The 19,772-nt window shown below is 40.6% G+C and overlaps 1 protein-coding gene across 2 annotated transcripts in view; it reads left to right on the top strand.

Moving 5' to 3' along the window:
- Positions 1–19,772, top strand: part of FSTL4 (follistatin like 4) — a 600,213-nt gene that overhangs the window by 550,194 nt on the left and 30,247 nt on the right. For both annotated transcript variants that reach the window (XM_075900372.1, XM_075900373.1), the window contains exon 8: positions 1,150–1,270. In XM_075900372.1, the coding sequence (XP_075756487.1) occupies positions 1,150–1,270 (121 nt within the window). The remainder of the gene's footprint in view (positions 1–1,149; positions 1,271–19,772) is intronic.

Raw genomic sequence — 19,772 nt, 5'->3', positions numbered from 1 at the left:
TAACTAATAAAACTTCCAGTAGGGATTTTCCTAGTGCATATTGCATGTGCTGTTTCCTTCCTTCATCCACACTTGGAATATGGTAAAATATTATTGGTTTTTGACCAGTGGAGTCATTTTGTTTCCCTGTCTATTTAGTCAGTTGGTTGTATTTATCATGTATTCCTCTTCTTACCTAGCATGAAATTACACTACCCTTCTCTAGTAAAAATATGCAAAGGATTTCATTTAGCATGCTTCATGCATTGAGCTAATTAAGGAAAAAAATTCTTTGAGCTAATTAACTATGGTTTGTAAGTGTTTTCTTCTGGGTTTTGCATAAAAGTATAAACATTTGAGAGCAGCAAAAGACTGAATGCTAATGAAAAGAGAAAAGATTTGTATGTTATTCCCCAGTACAGTCCTGTTTGGGATCACTTGCAATAACTTGACAAACAGAGCACATGGGGAAAATATCCAGTTATCTAAACCTAGCAACAAAGGCATGAGAGTCTAAACTTCTTTGGAATAACTTTCATTTTAACTTACACATGAAGAAAATATAAGTAAAGCTGCTGCGGCTGAGAGCTAGGGGAAAAGGCTCATTACCAATTAAAAATACATTTTTTTTCAAAAGAAATGCTTTTTTTCTTCTTCTTCTTAATGTCTAACTTGCCTGTTTTTAAAATTCTTTTTGTCATAAGGTACTTTGTGGATAGCTGACAAGTAGTTTCAGTTCTTTCTCATTCAGACTGTAGGTCAAGGTGTGTTGTGTTAGTAATAAGCATAGATAAAAACAACGTTTAACTCACCCAGAAGTAAGAGATTGCTTTATAACCTTAGTAGAGAGAGATTAAATTCCACTATAAACTACTGATAGATGTCTGGAGATTGTCATCTTTTTACAAACATCAAGCATCTTCTTTAACACCAAACAGGAAAGTTCATACTCTCAACTGAATTACTTTAGTTGCATGACCTTACTCTTAAATTGTTGCTTATTTCCTCTCGCATGCCAATTTATGAACTCTAAAACTTGCTATAGAAAATTCAGGCTGTGTTGCCAAGTTAAGATCCTATCAAAACAAGCTGAAAGATAGCCTAGTCTTCTGTGATGTGGAAAATAAATTTGCTAAATAAAGCCTCTTTCTTGTCTTTGGTAACGTATAGGATTTTGGAGAAGATGATTCCCTCTACATCACCAAGGTAACAACTATTCACATGGGCAATTACACCTGTCATGCCTACGGCTATGAAGAGCTGTATCAGACCCACATCCTTCAGGTGAATGGTTAGTAAATAGCATATATGACAATCCACTGAAAACATTCCTGTAAGCAATGCTGAATGTTAATCTTGTTCTCACAAAACTATGAAATGGAGAATGCCAAATTTTCTCTGTAAAGGGAAAATACACAAATCTTGGTTCACACACTCACATCATTCTGTGGTATGCAAGTAAACAAGATAAAGTTAGTAAGAATAGACATATCTAGCCTTATAGGGTTGGTTAGGTTTTAATAGGTATATCAGCCATTATAAAAAGTAATGTTGGGCTTCCAGCTCATCTGAATAAGTGGGTTTTGCCCACAAAAGCTCTCATGATATAGATATAGATATAGATATAGATATAGATATAGATATAGATATAGATATAGATATAGATATAGATATGTTGGTCTCTAAGGTGCCACAGGACTACTCATTGTTTTTTAAGTTACAGACTAAAACGGTTATCCCGCTGATACTTTTGATCAGTAGGAATATTACTTCAAATCACTAATTCATAGTTAATTAAATAGTTTGGATTGTTTACATAAATACTCCATGAATAGCACAATCCTCTTAAAGCCAGTTATTTGGTATTGGTCAGACTATTAGCTGGTGTAAATCAGCATTGTTCTCTTCAGGCCAGTTTACACCAGCCAAGAATCTGGCTCATTGGGTTCCACAGTGAAGAGGAACTATTCAACAACAAATACATCTGCTCATGTAGACACACATTCTGACATTTGGTGCACTATCACCTTGCTTCTCAAAGAGTGCTAGGCAGTAGACCTCCATCAGTGCAGAGCTTATATTCACCATTATAGCTGGTGAATCACCTTTTTGCTTTCCCAAGCCTGGTCTGGCTAATGACTATAATGGCCCCCTTCTGCCTCAGTCCTTCCTTACCCTTCACTGTGAGCTCTTCAGCATTGGTTAATCCTTGGCTGGCCCTTTAAGGCAACTGTTTGGCTAACGGGTGCAGGTGAGGAAGTGAGGAATTAGTGGATCTGGCTCACTCACTTCAGTCAGACTACACAGTGAGCAAGATATATTGAACTAGAGTAATGGTATCAAACTTTGGCCCCACATATGGGTATCCTTTAGAAGGCCATGGACTCCCCTACTCATGCAATGTAACAATTTGTTTAAACACTCTGGCCCTGAATTCTAGAGCCTTCCCCCAGTGCCATCATTTACATCTGTGCAAAGTGGGTGTTACTGCTACTGTCCGAGTCTGATAACATTTAGCATCCTCTTCCCTGGTGTAAATGGTCATTGTTAGTGCACCGACTAATATATTCTATCTGCACCCTTGTATTCATTTGGTCAGAGAATCAATTATTTTTTTGTAGAGTAAAACTGTGTTTACTCCCATGTTCTGAAAGAAAACCTTGTGTCTGTCTGATATTTTAAGGGTGTTAGTTTAGTGGAAATATTTTGTCACAGAACAAATGATTTTTTACAATAACACCCTTAATGAGCTATGAACTTTCCAGACATTCAACAAGAAACATAGCCCGAGAGCAGCTCAGGACAGAAAAATACACACAGATCAGTAGATGAAGGTTAAGGCAAAGCGGAATATGACAGGAATTTTTATGCAAGTCAAGTTAAAGCCATGGTTAAAATGAGGCTTTCAGGAGACTTCAGTGTGATCAGGGTCAGAGCCTTGTGGGTTAGCACAGGGAAGTCTGTCTCCAAGCTATTGTCTGGTGGGTCTCAATACCCTGACAACATAGAAAAGTGGGTGTAGGTGGGTGGTTGAGTGTGGAAAGGGGGGGAATATGAGCCAGAGAGGATTTAATAATACTTCATATGCCCAACACTCCCCACACAATAGGGATAGGCTTATCGGGCAGTTGAGTCACTACTCGACTAGTCGCTTCCCCGACCCCCCTTGCTGCCAGCAAGGGAAGGAGTAGGAGCTGTTGCTGGGGGAAGCCAGCTTAAAAAGTGGTTCCCCCCAGCGCCATCTTTGGGGGGCTGGGGCGAGGCAGAAGCGCAGTGGTAAAACGGCTCAAGCAGGGACTCAAACAGTCTCCACTCATGCCAGGTCCCAGCTGCTGTGCCTCTGCATTTGAAATGTAGCAGGAGCTCTGTGAGGCTCTTGCTATATTTCAAAGGCACAAGCACTGCAGTTCCCCACAGGCGGCAGGCACAGTTCCCCCGGGGTGGCTCTTACTATATTTAAAAGGCAGAGGCATAGACGGGATATTAAGCGTTCCACCTCCCCCTTATCGACTAATCAAGTAGTCGATGGAAATTCCATCGACTACTCGATTAGCTGATTAATCGAAATTTAACATCCCTACCACACAACCCACCTTTCAAGATCTGTGGATCTTATGCATGCCTAACATGCGCTATACCTCCCCCACTGCACTACTTGCCACACTAAGGGTGTGTCTAGACTACAGAGTTTTGTCGACAAAAGTGGACTTTTGTCGACAAAACTATACCTGCATCCACACTACCGCTGAGTTCTGTCGACATAACGTCGACAGAACTCAGCAGTTTTGTCGACGCTGGTAAACCTCATTTTACGAGGCATAACGCCTTCTGTCGACAGAGTTTCTGTTGACAGAAGGTGTTATTGCATGTAAACTGTCCTTTGCATCTACACTGCAGCTTGCTTTGTCGACAGAACTGAATGTAGTGTAGACGCTCTTTGTCAACAGAAGTTTTGTCGACAGTATCTGTCGACAAAACTTCTGTCGACAAAAGCCTGTAGTCTAGACGTACCCTATCAGCTCTGTGGGTGAAACAAGGCAATCACTATGCTCTCAAATGAACTCACACTGGAAAATGAGAAGACAAAGGCTTCCTGGGTGAACACTTTTCACAAAGTAGTCACTCTATATCTGACCTATCTGTCTATATCCTCCAAGGAAACCAACACAAAACTTTCAAAAGATGAGCTTGAGAACTTAAATTCTTGTTTTCTAGGCAGGAAAAATCATGGTCTATAGAGACTGGATTTATGGCTTATTACGACAATCTGTCATCCAGTAAGGCTCACGTTTTGTCCTATGACTACAAGGATATTAAAAGTCACTTCACCTTGAATGATTCTTCAGACTACATGCTAACTCAGGGCATGTAAGGCAATAATTTTTGATAGGGGGTCACTCCAAGATTTTGGTAAGTGGTCAAGGGTGCACTCTTCCATTATATTAATGAAGGAGGTGTGGGGGTTTGGGATGGAGGTGGTGTACAAAAGGGAGCTTGGGGTAAGGAATTGGGGTATGGGATTTGGGAGGGAGTTTGGGTGAAGGAGGGGATAATGACCTGGGGCAGCAAACTGGGGTACAGAAGGGGGTACAGGGTCTAGAAGGGGAGTGTGACCTGGAGTAGGGGTGCAGGGGGTTGGGTTGTGACCTGGGACAGGGGATTGGAGTGCAGAGTCTGGGGGGTATGGGTGCAGGAGAGGATCATCGCTGGGGGTAGGGGTGTAGGAGGATGAAGTGCAGGGTCTGGGGCAGGAATGCAGGAGGGGGTGCAGTGATTGGGCCTGTGACCAGGGATAGCGGATTGGAGTGCAAGGTCTGGGAGGGGGTGTGACCTGAGGAGGGGGTGTAGGAGGGGATGCAGTCTCTGGGGAAGGTGTACGGGGACTAAAGCAGGGGTACAGAAGGTTTCAGTTACAAGGGGTAGGGGTGCAGGAGGGTAGAAGAGAGTTGGAGGAGGGAGGGGCTGGGATGCCAGAGGCAGGCTCTGGCTTGGAGACTTTACCTGGGTGGTTCCCAGTCAGCAGCCCAATAGGTTCCTTAACAAGGGTCCCTGCCTTCCATGCCCCTGTACTCATAGCAGCTATAGGGGCCAAGCCCAGGGATGAGGGGGAGAGGGACACTTCACATGCTGCCTGTCCTACAAACAGGAAGCTGCTATTGGCTGGAAGCCAGCCAATGGGAGCTACTGGGGACAGGAGTAGTGTGAGAAGTCTCTCGCCCCCTCCCCCGGGCTCTCAGCATTCACAGACGCACTTGGCCCCACAGCAGCCGCCTTCACTGAGTGCCGAACAGGGGCGGGGCAGGCAGAGAGCCAACTGAGGCTCTCACGAGCCAGATCTGGCAGCTTGTCAGGCCGAATCTGGCCCACAGATTGCCCAGCCCCGTGCTAACTTCTTGTGCTAATCTATCTGTTCCATCCTGTATGTAGCTGTGACACTCTCAGTTCCATTCCCAAACCTGCGGAAGAGTTCAGTGTAGCTTGAAAGTATGTGTCTCACCAGCAAAAGAAAAGGATATTACCTTACCCCCCAGCTACGTCTACATTGGCCCCTATTACGGAATAGGCATGCAAATGTAGCACTTTGGAAGAGGCAAATCCGCGGGGGACCCAAGTAGGAATAAGAGATCCTCCGGAATAGGGCTTTATTCCGGAGGATCGCGCCAGTCTGGACGCTTTTCTCCGGCTTATCTCCAAACCGGAAAAAAGCGGCGGCCATGAAAATGCAAATGCCGTGGGGGATATTTAAATCCCCCGCGGATTTGCCTCTTCCAAAGTGCTACATTTGCATGCCTATTCCGTAATAGGCAGCCAGTGTAGACACAGCCCCCTTGTCTATCTTTTTCCCAGCAGTGTTTGTATCTTCTCCTACCGTTATCTGGAGCTGTGTTTGTTCCTGGATAACTGTTTCAGTCTTCCAGAGTATTGCCTCATCCTCTTTTTTCTTCCTTAAGATGAGCTGAGTTTGGTTTATGGAGTCCCAAACACCTCTCATTCCCAACAGCTTGTGAAAGGTTATTTAATTGGACTCAGGTGCTTTCTTCCTTCCTCTTTCCCCGTCCAAGTGACAGTTCATTCTGTTGATGACTCATACAATGCACAGAGGAAACCAAATGGAAGAAGCTTGCAAGTAGTTTGACTGGAATCTAACCTAATGTTTATGGGCAATAATTTCTCATTTTTCGGTATGGTAACATGCACTGTATTAGAATAAAGATAACTAGATTGTACATTTTTCAGTGGAAATAGATTTTCTTCCTAAGGATGTTACTTGTCAGATGAATGGCAGTTGAGGAAAAAAGCAGATTAACAACTTAATCTTTTGTACATTATATGATGTTTCACGAGCTTTGAATGGAATTCAGTTGGCAGGCAATGATGGAGACTTTGTCATTACTTAGAATTTAAGACCCAAACAATTTGAAACTAAGACCTTAATGCAAAGAAGATTAAATGAAGTGGGATTTTTCAGGCAGTAGTTCAAATCAGAGACATACTTAGGCTTGTCTCTCAGATGTAAATTCTTGGAAGGGATATGTGGTATTTGTGGATGAAAGCAGTGGTAATGGTGGGGAGGGGGAGAGAGAGTTGTGCAGATTAGCTCTGAGGTTTTTCTTCTCAAAAGGAGGCCTTCAAAGAACAAAATTTCTTCTTCATTTGCCTTGTAACATTGCAAAGTGCACTCCCCAAATACGAATAAAAAAGTCATGTGCACTCATGTCAAAGAAAACCACAATTTTCATCTAGTAATATTCTAGTCTGTAGAAATCTTTGTTTTACACAGTGTCCCATATTCCCATATAAGCTCTTGTGGTTTGCTTTGTTGTAGTTTTAAATGTGCTTGGCTACTCTCCCACATCACTAGAACTCTCTGCTTTTATACTTGAGTGATTACTTGTTCCAGCAACTGATGTTGAGGCAATGGAACAAAAACTGATGATAGAAATCATAGAATCATAGAATACTTGAACTGGAGGGAATTTTGGGAGGTCATCAAGTCCAGTCCCCTGCCCTCACAGAGGGACAAAGCACCATTTACACCCCCTCCCCCCGACAGGTGTTTGTCTAATCTGTTCTTAAATATCTCCAATGATGGAGTTTCCACAACCTCCTAGGTAATTTATTCCACTGCTTACTCACCTAGTGAAGTTTTTCCTAATGTACAATCTAAACCTCCCTTGTTGCAATTTAAGCCCATTGCTTCTTGTCCTATTATCAGAGGTTAAGAAGAATCATTTTTTTCTCCTTTCTCCTTGTAACAACCTGTTATGTACTTGGAAGCTGCTATCATGTCTCCTCTCATTCACTTTTCCAAATTAAGCAAAACCAATTCTTTCAATCTTCAGTAGGTCACATTTTCTAGACCTTTATTCATTTTTGTTGCTCTTCTCTGTACCCTCTCCAATTTCTCCACCACTTTCTATATCTTGCTCTTCTCTTCTCCAGACCGAACAAGCCCAATTCTTTCAATCTTCCCTCATAGGTTGTTTTTTAAGCCTTTAATCATTTTGACTGCTTTTTCCAGTTTGTCCACATCTTTTCTGAAATGTGGCGCTTAAACTGGACACAGTACTCCAGTTGAGGCCTAATCAGTGCAAAGTAGAGCCGAAGAATGACTTCTTGTGTCTTCCTTACAATGCTTCTATTAATGGAGTCATGTTTGCTTTTTGCCTTTTTTTTTCAACAGTGTCACATTGTTATCTCATATTTAGCATGTGGTCCACTATGACCCTTAGATCTCTTTTCACAGTATTCCTTCCCATTTCATGTGTGTGCAGCTGATTGTTCCTTCATAAGTGGAGCACCTAGCATTTGTTCTTATTGAATTTCATCCTGTGTATTTCAGGTTATTTCTCCAGTTTGTCCAGATCATTTTGATTTTTAATCGTATCGTCTAAAGTATTTGTAGCCCCTCCCAGCTTGGTGTCTTCCACAAACTTTATAGGTTTGTACTCTCTATGCTACTAGCTAAATCATTGATGAAGATATTGAAAAGAACTGGACCCAGTACTGATCCTTATAGGACCTCACTTGTTATGCCCTTCCAGCATGACTGTGAACCATTGATAACTACTCTCTGGCTATAGTTTTCCAATCAGCTATGCACTCACCTTATAGTAGCTCCCTCTACATTGTATTTCCGCAATTTGTTTATGAATGTTAGAAACAGTCAGATATAATCATAATCTACATATGATTATACAGAATCATAATCTCTTCATTCCCTGACCCCTTTACCACAACTCTAGTGCAGTAGAACTAGGCAAAAAGCATTATTTTTATTTCATAGACAATTTTGATATTTCAAAATTTGTTTTTTGTCCCAGTTTGGGAAAATAACCCAAAATCTTGAAATTTCTCCATGAAAGGCAATGAAGCATCAAGTCTGGGACAGTCCTCATAGGCTTCCCCAGACTACAGGATTCTCAGAGCCTGAAAATGTGGGCTTCTAAGTAACCACAGGTTGCCGAAGAGTCAGGCAGACAATTTGGAAGGAAAACCTGCCTGCCTGGTAGGTTTCTGGCATACCCCAGCTTGGATTCCATCAGAATTTAACAGATTCCCCAAATCATCAAATTCCAGTGAGAAAAATATTTAGCTGGAATTTTTGCAACCAACTTTTCTTATAACCATAATGCAGCCCTAAGGGAATATTTGAGCCAACTGACATTTTTCTTCTTACAAAACCCAAAGCCTTATAGACAGTACACCAGAGAAGTAATAGCTCAGCTATATGAAGTGTATTCTTTTGAGAAAATCATAGTAGATAGGGACATGGAAACATTGTAATGTATTTGACATCAGCATATTGCAATTGAATCCTTTACAACACACCTGGTTGATTAAAAATGCATGTAACTATAAGCAGAAAAATGAAACGTGTTCTCCATCCTCACTAGGTTAAGTGACCCTTTTTAAGGTATTTTGTAAGACTATTATTGATAGTAGCCTAATCAGGATTTTGACTGAAGCTAACTTTAATGAAAAACAATATCCTCTAATTTACACTCGGGGTTGATGGGGTTTGAATAATCAAATGTACTATGCTATGTTGCTGGTCTTTGTTAGTTTAGATTAGGGTTATTGATAAAGCAGCACATTTCTGTGAAAAAAGAGCATTTTGAAGGATCCTAATGAAAATGGAGGTGGCAATCTCTTCAGTTGCTGCCTGTAGTCACCATTAATACTGTTAGGAAGATGGAAGCAGGGGAGATGAAGTTATTTCTTCAAGGGTACCTACTTAGCATATTTGACAGGCTCGCGTGTGATCATTCAGATCACATTTGGAAATATCAGCAAGCAGCAAAGAAAGAAACAAACTTGTTTTGCTCTGCTACTCTAAACCGTTCCACAATTAACATGCATGCTGGTTTTTGTGTTATTTCTTTCCTTTGCACTCAGTAAATCCTTGTTTTCCTATTTAGTTATATCTTGATTTATCGCATCCCCCATTGCATCTTGGCACATAAGAACATAAGAATGACCGTACTGGGTCAGACCAAAGGTCCATCTAGCCCAGTAGCCTGTCTGCCGACAGAGGCCAGCACCAAGTGCCTCAGAGGGGGTGGACCGAAGACAATGATCAAGCAATTTGTCTCATGCCATCCATCTCCAGCCTCTGACAAAGAAAGGCTGGGGACACCATTCCTACCCCCTGGCTAATAGCCTTTTATGGACTCAACCTAACCTAACCTATGTGAAACCTAACCTATGTGAAACATAGTTTCAACGATGCACGATGATAAGAATGCTCAGTTCCAGTTTCCAAACCATATTGCCTCCATTCTTTTCCTCCACTTAATTTTATACAAGGAAATGGCTTTGGCCACAGTATACACCCCATCCGACCAGAAACACCTGTCTTTTTATTAATTTCAGGCTTCTCCTCTGTCTCTTTAAGGAATGTAACATTGTCATGTGATGTCATATTAATTAAATTAAAGATAGGTATGAAGTTCAGACTGCAATCCAGATTTTAACTTCTCTCAAAGTTAAATGTTTTCAAATGCAGAATTTAGGTTGGAGCTGATCTTTGCTGGTTAAATGTATTACAGGACACTCTCATTTATTGCAATCCAGCTGTGGAAATGTTTCAGTTCAGCCAACCCCATTAATGAACTTTTCACACTTGTTCCCTTTTTGGCACAGTGACAGTGCCTGCATTCCAGAGAGAACATCACTGTCTGAAGACCAAAACCCTTCCAGAATGTCATTTAATCTTTGAATAATCATTGTGTTGAGTATAACATGGTGCTTCCGTTTCTAGCCAAATACATACGAGCAAAACCAAGAAAAGACATTTCCTCAGGCCTCCCTTTGAATTATTAGATTATCTTTCTACTTCATTAGGTCAGCTAATTTTGTTTTTCCTCTAGTATCACACCACTGCCATTGCAATAATCTTGCACTCTAGGATGAATTAATGGTTCTGTGGTAGTGCTGTTAGGTTCTTTTATTGTTGACCCTTCCATACTTCAAATTCATTATTATTATTGGCACAAATCCACAAAGGGAATTAGGGGCTATAATGATCAGCATTGCAGCTTCCAAATTTTAGCTGTCCAGCCCTCCAGTGGACTCCACAAACCCCTGGTTAGGCATGGGGAAAGAGAGTTGCCTAAGAATGGAATCCACCAAAACTAGCACTTCATACGGGGAGCAACCTAAGATAGCCAATAGGAAATGCTGAGGAGAGCAATGCATCCTGTTAAGCCCGAACCCCATGCTTAAATACTTAAGTACCTAGGTTTCAGCTAGAGTGAGTTGCCTATCTCCTCTTGAGATACAGAGCCTAAACTATTGCTTGCAAGAACTGTGGAGTCAATACTTAACTCTATACAAAATACCTGGTTTGGAAAGAGAAGGGGGAGATGCAGACCCAGGGGCCTCCCTAAGAACCTTTATTCCAGTAGTAAGGGCATTTACCTCAGATGCCGACACTTCAGTTCAGTTCCCCCCACCCCCACCTGTTGTTAGTGTTAGTTGTATAGTAATTTAAATGATTAACCAATAAGCATGGGCTTACTAGTTAACCCAAATGTCTACATGCACACACACCCTTGCTGCCTCTGTGTCAGAGGCAGCAGTATGGGGCAGCATGTGGGAGACAGTCTGCGTGGGGAACAAATTTTTAAACACAAGGTACTCCCCGGGAAGGGGTCGGGATCCGGGAGCACACTGGCTGCCAGCCCTGCCCCAGGGAAGAAATATAGTAACTGTGTAACCAATAAAAAAAATTGCGGCAACACGATTACTACAATAAATGTTATCTAGCGTCCCTAGTTGAGAACTCCTAGTGGGTGAGGCCCTGTGGATGAGATAAGCTGGGCAATGTCTAGTATCACCTACTTTGAGGATCCTGTTGGAGCTTAGGTATCAGCCATCAGTCAGCAACCTAAGTATCTTAGGAACTTTAACAGCAGAAATGTAGGTCAAGAGTTCTCAGCATTTTTTTCTGAGTCCCCTTGTCAACATGCTAAAAAAAACTCTGGGCCTCAGCATGAGGAGAGGCCTCAGTGCTCCAGGCCAGGCCTGAGACCCTTGTGCCTAAGCGTATTTTGACTTCTCTTGGGGGGCAAGGACTGGGCAGAATCTTCCACCCCCTAACTTACTTCAGCAGGTCACTCACCTGTCTGGGGCTGTGTGCTGGTGCCTACTTCCTAGGCTCTGCTGGGCATGAGCAGTCAAAAGGGGTGGGAGCTGAAAAGCAGCCACAACCCTGGGCCACCAGCAGCAGACAGAAGGAATACCACAGCTTCCCACTCCATGGCACCACCAGCCCAAGGAGCAATTGCAATGCACTGTTTGTCTTCAGCTTCCCGCCTAGGTGGCCCGAGGTGGGGCCTCAGAGTGGTTGAGGGAGAGGAGGAGGAAGTGTGGACCTGCCCCCAGGATTGCTTCATTCTGGATAAGGCACCTTTGTGCCCTCTTAACTCTATGCAGGGGCTCAGGGCTTCTGCTTCTGTTGGTGTTTCAGCCCAAGTGTTTCTGGCATAAGGGCAATGTGGGGAGCACAGGATCTCAGCCCTATGCCACTCTTGGCTTCAGCCCTGGAGGAGACAAAGGGAGAGTCACCAAGCCTTGATGCTTCAGTCCTGTAGAGGGTGCTGGGACTTGGAGGCACCAAATGTCATTGACAAGACTATACACCACCCTGAAAGATCTTGCAGATCCCAAAATGGTTGCAGCCCTCTCCCCCCTGCATCCCTAGCTGAGAACTTTGCAGCTCTATAGAGGATTCCCAAGGATCTCAGAGCACTTCACAGGCATTAATGAGTGAAGACTCATAACTCCTGTGAGGTATTAAGCAATTTCTCCATTTTACTAAGGAAGAGACAGGGCAAGCATTTTGAATGACTTGCCCAGAATCAAACAGAAAGCCAACAAAGTGCCAGAAATTAAACTCACATTTCCTGATTTCCAGCTTTGATTGTGAATTTCCTCTCATACAGAACAGCAAGGCTGGTGCCTGGTTAGCATTTCCACATATGCAATATTAATATAGATTTCAGGGGAATGGATCAGCATTCATGTCACGCTCCATGTTAGTACCCAGCCTGGACCAGGGAAGTTAATGATCCGATCAGCAGACCAAATTTGGTGATGAATCCTGGTCACCTGCTATCTGAGGCATGTTGCACATACCCTAAGAAGAATATGGACTTGTTTATAAGTTTAGAAATACCACGGATAACATGGTCAAAGAGTATATTAACAATGAAATGTAAATAAAGCCTGATGCTAATTTTGATGTGTATGCATAAGAAAGCTAGCACAAGAGGATTTTCAGACCATAAAACCTGATCTGATAAGACTCGGATAAACAATGTCAGATAACATCCTTTATGTCACAAACTTAAAGGTATCTGCAACAAAATCTCAACACCATATAGAATGGCTACGTATGTAATATGTGATTTGATGTGTGTGTTAAGACTGTGGCAAAAGCTGAGATCAAATATACATATACTCATTTGCTCCCATTATCTTATGGAGAAATGAACATATAGAAGGACCCATAGAGCAAGGATCTAAAATGAAAACAAATCCATCCACATTTGTCTTTGCAAGTATATTTCTGATGGGAAGAGTTCTTGAAAATAGTTTTCCTTTTTCCATTTGCTGAAATCACATGAAAATTCTGTACTGCCTGCATTGAGTTTACTGGGAGAGAAAAAAAAGCAGTTTATCATTTCTAACAGAAGGATTTGTTGAGAATATAAACTCTTGTAAACTTACAATCAGCTACAAAAAATTATAGTTTGAAAATCAACCGCTGAGGATAGAGGATATTTTTCCTTTGTTCCTGTGCTGTGGAAAACATTGTCATAATTCATAATAATGTGTGAGTACATTTGAATATAGTTGCCATAGGTAGTTGGATCTTCAATTAAATTATGAGGATCCTCTAGGAGAATTTGCCAGTAGTAGAGACATGTTCTGAACAATGCCGTGTTTTGTAATGTGGTATTTAAGAAAAAGGGCTGCAAATCCCTTTCATTTGTGAATGGAAAAGATTAAAACATCTGAGGAATGATTACTCCATTAATTAAAATAATCACGAAAGCATGCATATACTGTAGCAGCAATATATTGCTTTGAGGTTTGATTGGATCATCCTTAATCAGAGTGCCTTATACCTTATTATTATAAGCTCTAACACACTAAGGAATGGGTCTACTTACAACATAAAATGGCACGAGTAGGGATGGCAGAATCAAGCCGTTTTTGCAGACTAGTCTGTTTAGCTAATATCTCTGTCCTCAAGTCCTGATCCTTGCCAACTTTAGTTAAAATACTGGCACTTTCACATTGCCTTTGGCTGTAGACATAGTACAGGTTGAACCTCTCTAGTTGAGCACCCTTGGGACCTGACCAGTTCCAAACAAGAGAATTTTCCAACCCATGGGAGGTCAGTATTGTCTAGCAGCATTACCAATACTTCCACTGCTTACTGGGCTGTTAGAGGAAATTTAGGGGTAAATTAGAGCAAAATACAAGCAGAGAACAGACTGGTGGCTGTAAACAAACTTTATGGGACCACAGAAAACTTGGCCACACCCATGAAAAATGGACATCTGGCTAACTAAAATCATTCCAGACATTTCCGGACTAGAGAGTTCTGATCTAGAGAGGTTCAACCTGTATCCTATTGGAGATACATCATCCAATGGCAAGCAGTAGTCCATATATTCCAAAGTCTTACGGTGGTATCTTATTAACAAATGTGCTTACCTGGAGATTACTAATTTGTAGTGAGGATAATAGACGTGCAGTCTGTAGGTTGCCAATTATCAAAAGACAGTTACACACGACATAATGACCTACCTGTATAAAGAACTCTAATAAGGTAAGAGGAAAAAATACAGGTTAAAATGATGGCGTGGCAAACAGGAGTAAATAGATGCTCTCTATTTTGAAGGTGGGAGAGGAACATGGTTCCCCATCCATCACTAATATGCAGCTGGTCATATTTTCAAATTAAGCCAGTTTTAATGAAGTACATTGGTTCAGTTATTAGGCTACCTCATGGCTACATTTGGCAATGTAAATCTATTCTGTTCTCAGACTGCTAAGAAACTATGTAGATTCCATAAGCAATATAAGGAAATAGGGAGACCAAAGTAAACTCTGCTTTCTTAATTAGTATCTTGTTCATAAAAAGCTTGAACATGCACTCTTGAATCAGCAAAATCATTAACTTTAAGGGGAACTGGATCAGTCCCAGAAAGATGCAGTAAAATGCAGTAAACGACACATCACCAATTTACGCAGCTTTTGTGAGTGTTAATGTTTGCAAAGTGGTATGAATGTGGTAAGAAGTATTACTTAAGAAAGCACCACTAGATTGAGGGTAAAATTTTCACATGCATCTTGGTGACTTATGATTCTAAGTTCCATTTTCAAAAGTGACTTGGGCCCACATTTTTAAGGGTATTTCTGTGTTTATTTGCCCCGCATTGCAACATTTAATTGATATTGGGAGCAAAACTCATGTTTTCAGGAGTGACGTAGGTACTTAAGAGCTTGAATCCCATTTACTTTCAGTGAAACTCAGACTGCTAAAGACCAGATTTTCAAAGGTATTTAGGCACCTGACAAAAAAGGTTGGTGCCTAGTGGGATTTTGAAAATGCTTAGGTGCCAATTGACAGTTAAGAACCTAACCTGCTTAAGGTGCTTTTGAAAGTCCAACTGGGTAACTATCTGCAACTTTAAGAGGCTAAATACCTTAGACAATCTAGCCCTTAGGAATCAAAACAAATTTCATTGATTCTCAGTGGAATTTAAGTTCCTCAGGTGGGTTTGAAAATAGGATTTAAGCTCCTAAATCACTTTGTTTCTTTGTGTGTCTCCACAAAGGATTTGTCTAAAGCTACTGAGGGAGTTGATGTTTTGGGGGCTGGAATCCAGGAGTTGCTGGCTCTCAGTCTACTGATGAAAAAGATAAATCTCGCCTTTGTTAAGTAGTGTGCCATCATCTAACCCTAAAGCTTCACAATAACCCCCCCAAAAAAATCTAGCAATTACCATGTCAGATACAGACTAACACAGCTATCCTTCTGAGAGCAATCACAACAGTGTCCTTTGAGCAAGGCCATTTAATCAGGAAATTTATAAGACATTAAAAAATGTATATCTTTCCTATCCTTTGGCTTGATCTGAACCCACTTAAGTCAAATTGGGGCTTTGCTATTGACATCAACAGGAGAAGGATTAAGTCAAATACAAATATATCCATTTATTTAAGAATTGCACCTGTTAAATGTTAACTGACTAAACCAAAGCTTGCTTTTCATAGTAAACACAGCTCTCTTAAAATACAAAATTTAATCAATATGGTTTTTATACCTTTAGAGAGACTATGATTAGCAGATTCAGAAAGTAGTCAGTCTAGTTAAAGGTTTTTGTGGTGAGTGGGATGTATTGCCATGGATGTCAGGACACTCTCATGGTGCAGTGTGTTTTTTTATGAATAGGAAACAAAATGAATCTAAATAGCTAATGTATAGGTAGAATCTTTGCTGTAAATTCTGAGGTGTTCTTTTCTTCATTGCCTTTAGTCACTTGAACAACCTTTTTCAAACCCATTGAACCAGGTATGAAGTCTTGCTGTCATGTCTGACTCCATTCGAAGGATTAACCAGAGCTAATAACACAATACTTATTGTAGGTACATGGTAGGCAAGGCAGAATGGCCTCATCTCCCACTAGTTATGCTCATTTAAAAAAAAAAGGCTTTAAGGAGCTTATTGTTAAACTCAGTTACTAGAACAGCCCTGAGACAGATACCAAGCACCTTAACAAGGTGTGGATAAATTTCATTTGATAAGTTTTCTTTCCATAGCAGCTGTTAGAGGTATGTACATTTATCATCTTGGGGCCTATGCATTGTATAGAATTGTGAGTCATTAAACTGTTACTTCATTGATTCCCAATATTTTCTAAAGGCATGTCTACACAGCAGGGTTAAAGCCAGAATAAGCTACACAACTTCAGATATGTCAATTGCGCAGTTTATGTTGAAATAGTTTATTTTAGCTTTTGGCACTGTCTACACAGTAGCAGGAAGTCCGAGAAAGATTACTCTTCCTACGAATTCCCTTACTCCTCATAAAATGTGGGTTACAGGAGTCGGAGTAAGAAATCCTCCAGCTCAACATTGTTTTGACATTATGTCAAAATAACTGCTTGTGGTGTAGACGCAGACTATGTTATTTCACAATAACATCAGTTATTCTGAAATAACACTGCTGTGTAGATGCCCCTAAATGAAAAACTGACAGAAATTGGACCACTGCATTCTGAAGGAAAGCACAGCAGTCTCTATAACTGCCTTAAATAGTCTGTTGACAGCTGAGTGCTCACAATGACTTAATTTGGACACATTTTTGAAAAGTAAAACACACAAGTCAGGGTGCCTGATATGTTCAAAATTCTCAGACTCATAGAGCTGGAACATTTTCAAGCCAGAGACGTCTCATCACTTATGCCCATTATTTGGGAGATGCCTGCAAACATTCTGTTGATTCAAATCGGTGTAATGAAATGGGCGGGGGCAGTCTGTGTTTGAGCTCGTCTCTTGTCAGAAGGTGACTAGAAAAGCCATGAGCATGAGTTAGAGAATTTTGATTCTTCTCTTCTTCATAGTAGAATTTTTTTGTTTGTTATAGGGGCTGCAGTACCATGGTATACATAAGTACCATGTATAAACTTCGCCCTTATTTCTCTTTGGAGCACTGTGAGGAGCCCTGGAATGCTGTGGCCTGGGCTTCATTGGCCCACTGATGGTGCTCTTGTGCATTCTGCATACACAGGGCAGATTCAAGCAACATTCCTGTACACCAGCACTTTTAATTTCTGGGAAAAGGTGCAGAGTGCATTTCTGTGATTCAGTTACTAGACACTAGCTCTGTGACACTGTTCACCTCGCCCTGCCCTATTGGGCCACTGAATGTTGCCAAATAACATAGTTTGCACCCCTTTGGGAGTGCCAGTGTCAGGAATCTGGTTGTGGGTACTGCACACTGCAAGGTTTTATACAGAGACTGTTTGCAATTGCTTCATCTAAATTACTGAATGTGCAGTTTCCTGTTGGCAAGTAACATGTTATTCTTCCCTCTATAGCAGAAATTTCTGTTTACACATTACAACTTTGTATTCTCCTGAGACCGTGAGGAAGAAAGGGAATCACTTTAAGTGACTATATAATACCACCCTCTTTCTGGTCTGTTCTTTTCACAACCTTATGCTTTCCTATGTTCTGTATCTTTCAGTAAATGGTAAGAGACAATGCTGTTGTTTGTTCCAAATGAGCAACCCTTCTTGCTCTTCCCTGATATCTTCACAACCCCCTCTACAAGCATTATTTCAGACTTTGACATATAACCAGTAAAAATAGAATTTCAAATACCCTCCAAAATCTAGAGAGGAGGGCACTTAGTTCTTTGATATGCTGTAGGAACTATACTTTAGGGCTGTGTCTAGACGGGCATGATTTTGCGGAAATATTTTTAACAGAAAAGTTTTTCTGTTAAAAGTATTTCTGCAAAAGAGTATCTAGATTGGCATGAATGCTTTTGCGCAAAAAGTGCTTTTGTGCAAAAGCATCCATGCCCAGTATAGATGTGCTTTTGCGCAAGAAAGCTCTGATAGCCATTTTAGCCATCGGGCTTTCTTGTGCAAAAATTAAGGTGCCTGTCTACACTGGCCCTCTTGCGCAAGAATGCTTGCACAAGAGGGCTTATCCCTGAGCAGGAGCGTCAAAGTATTTGCGCAAGAAGCACTGAATTCTTACATTAGAACGTCAGTGCTTTTGCACAAAATCTTGCCAGTCTAGACACACCCTAGGTGTAAGATCAAGCCACATAAACCTCTTGCTTCCTTCCCCGGACTTCCAAGAAAACATGATCTGTAAACTGGGAGAGTTATCTTTGGCAGTGTAACAAAGTGGTGGCTCTTGTTATGTGTCCTTTCTCAGCAAGACTATTGAAGCTATAGTCACAATATCTGAAGCCATAAACACTACAAAGACTCTTATCTTTGGTTAGTAATGAGTTATGGGACCTTTCACTTCTAGGCTTCTGGAGTGAATCTGACCTAGGTCTCCTCTCTCTCTCTCTCTTTCTCGATTTCAATGGTAGTTAAGCACATAACCTGCTTAGGTACTTTCAAAAAGCCCTATCTGCATTTGTAGATGCTTGAATACCTTTGAATATCTAGCCCATCACAATTAATGTTGGGAATTTAAACTAAAAGACTAAAGAGTTAATGGACCTTTATAATTGTTTTTGAAGTTTTTAATGAATCATATCACCTCTTTTGGTTAGGTCTGAGGTATATTGCTTGAACAGTTCAGAGGAATGGTATCCATAGTTGTCTATTATCTCCTGCCTGTTGTTTCCATTAAAAAGTCACTACTTGCCCACAGTTTCTGCACAGTGTAGTGTATAAAATACCACAGTATTTTCATATATTTAAGAATAAGGAAATATCTGTAGAAATTGTTTAGTAATGGTGAGCAACTATGTAATTTTATATGGCTTTCACGCATCTAATTAGAGGACTTAAGACCAGTTCTGTAATTCTGTCACCCTGACAACTTTCACAAGCATTCTGAAATGTATTTAAATATTAAGAGTAAGCATATACATTGAATAAAACCAAATTTAAACATTTTGAATTATTTTTAAATATTTAAGCATACCAGAGTAGATAGTTAAGAAATAGTTAATGTGTAACACTAAGGTTTGTTGAATTGAGCTTTGTTCACAACATGGCTGAAAATCAATTAATTTGTTGGAAATTGTAATATAATTAGTAGTTCTACCAATCAGTACACAAATGTTTCCTTAAATTTTTGAATGCTTTTCAACTACATACATTATATATTTTCTAGTTGCTCAGAATCCTATGTAGTAAAATGTTAAGCTATTTTATTATGCATACTTAATAATTAAAAATATTTAATCATTAAGTGCCTTTTGTTGAATAAGTGCAGGCAGAGATACCAATTCTTCTTCCACTAATTTCAGTATGTTTCCAATTTATGTAAGAAAGGAGGTTCGTTAGCCCCTGAGCAGCAAAGAATTTAAGCACATGATCAACTTTAAGCACTTGAGTAATCCCTAATCCAACTCTCATTGAAGCTGATGGGAGTATTTCCAATAAATTTAGACAAAGTTGGTTTAAGGCCTAGTGAACAAAATCAAAGATGATTTGACTAGAAAGTAGAAGGACAACCTCCTGAATTTAGTTTTGAATATTTTTTTGTTTTTATTCAGTCAACAGACTACA

This window comes from Pelodiscus sinensis, chromosome 17 (assembly GCF_049634645.1).
Source record: "Pelodiscus sinensis isolate JC-2024 chromosome 17, ASM4963464v1, whole genome shotgun sequence".
Classification (NCBI taxonomy): domain Eukaryota; kingdom Metazoa; phylum Chordata; order Testudines; family Trionychidae; genus Pelodiscus; species Pelodiscus sinensis.
This window is presented reverse-complemented; position numbering and strand designations above follow the sequence as displayed.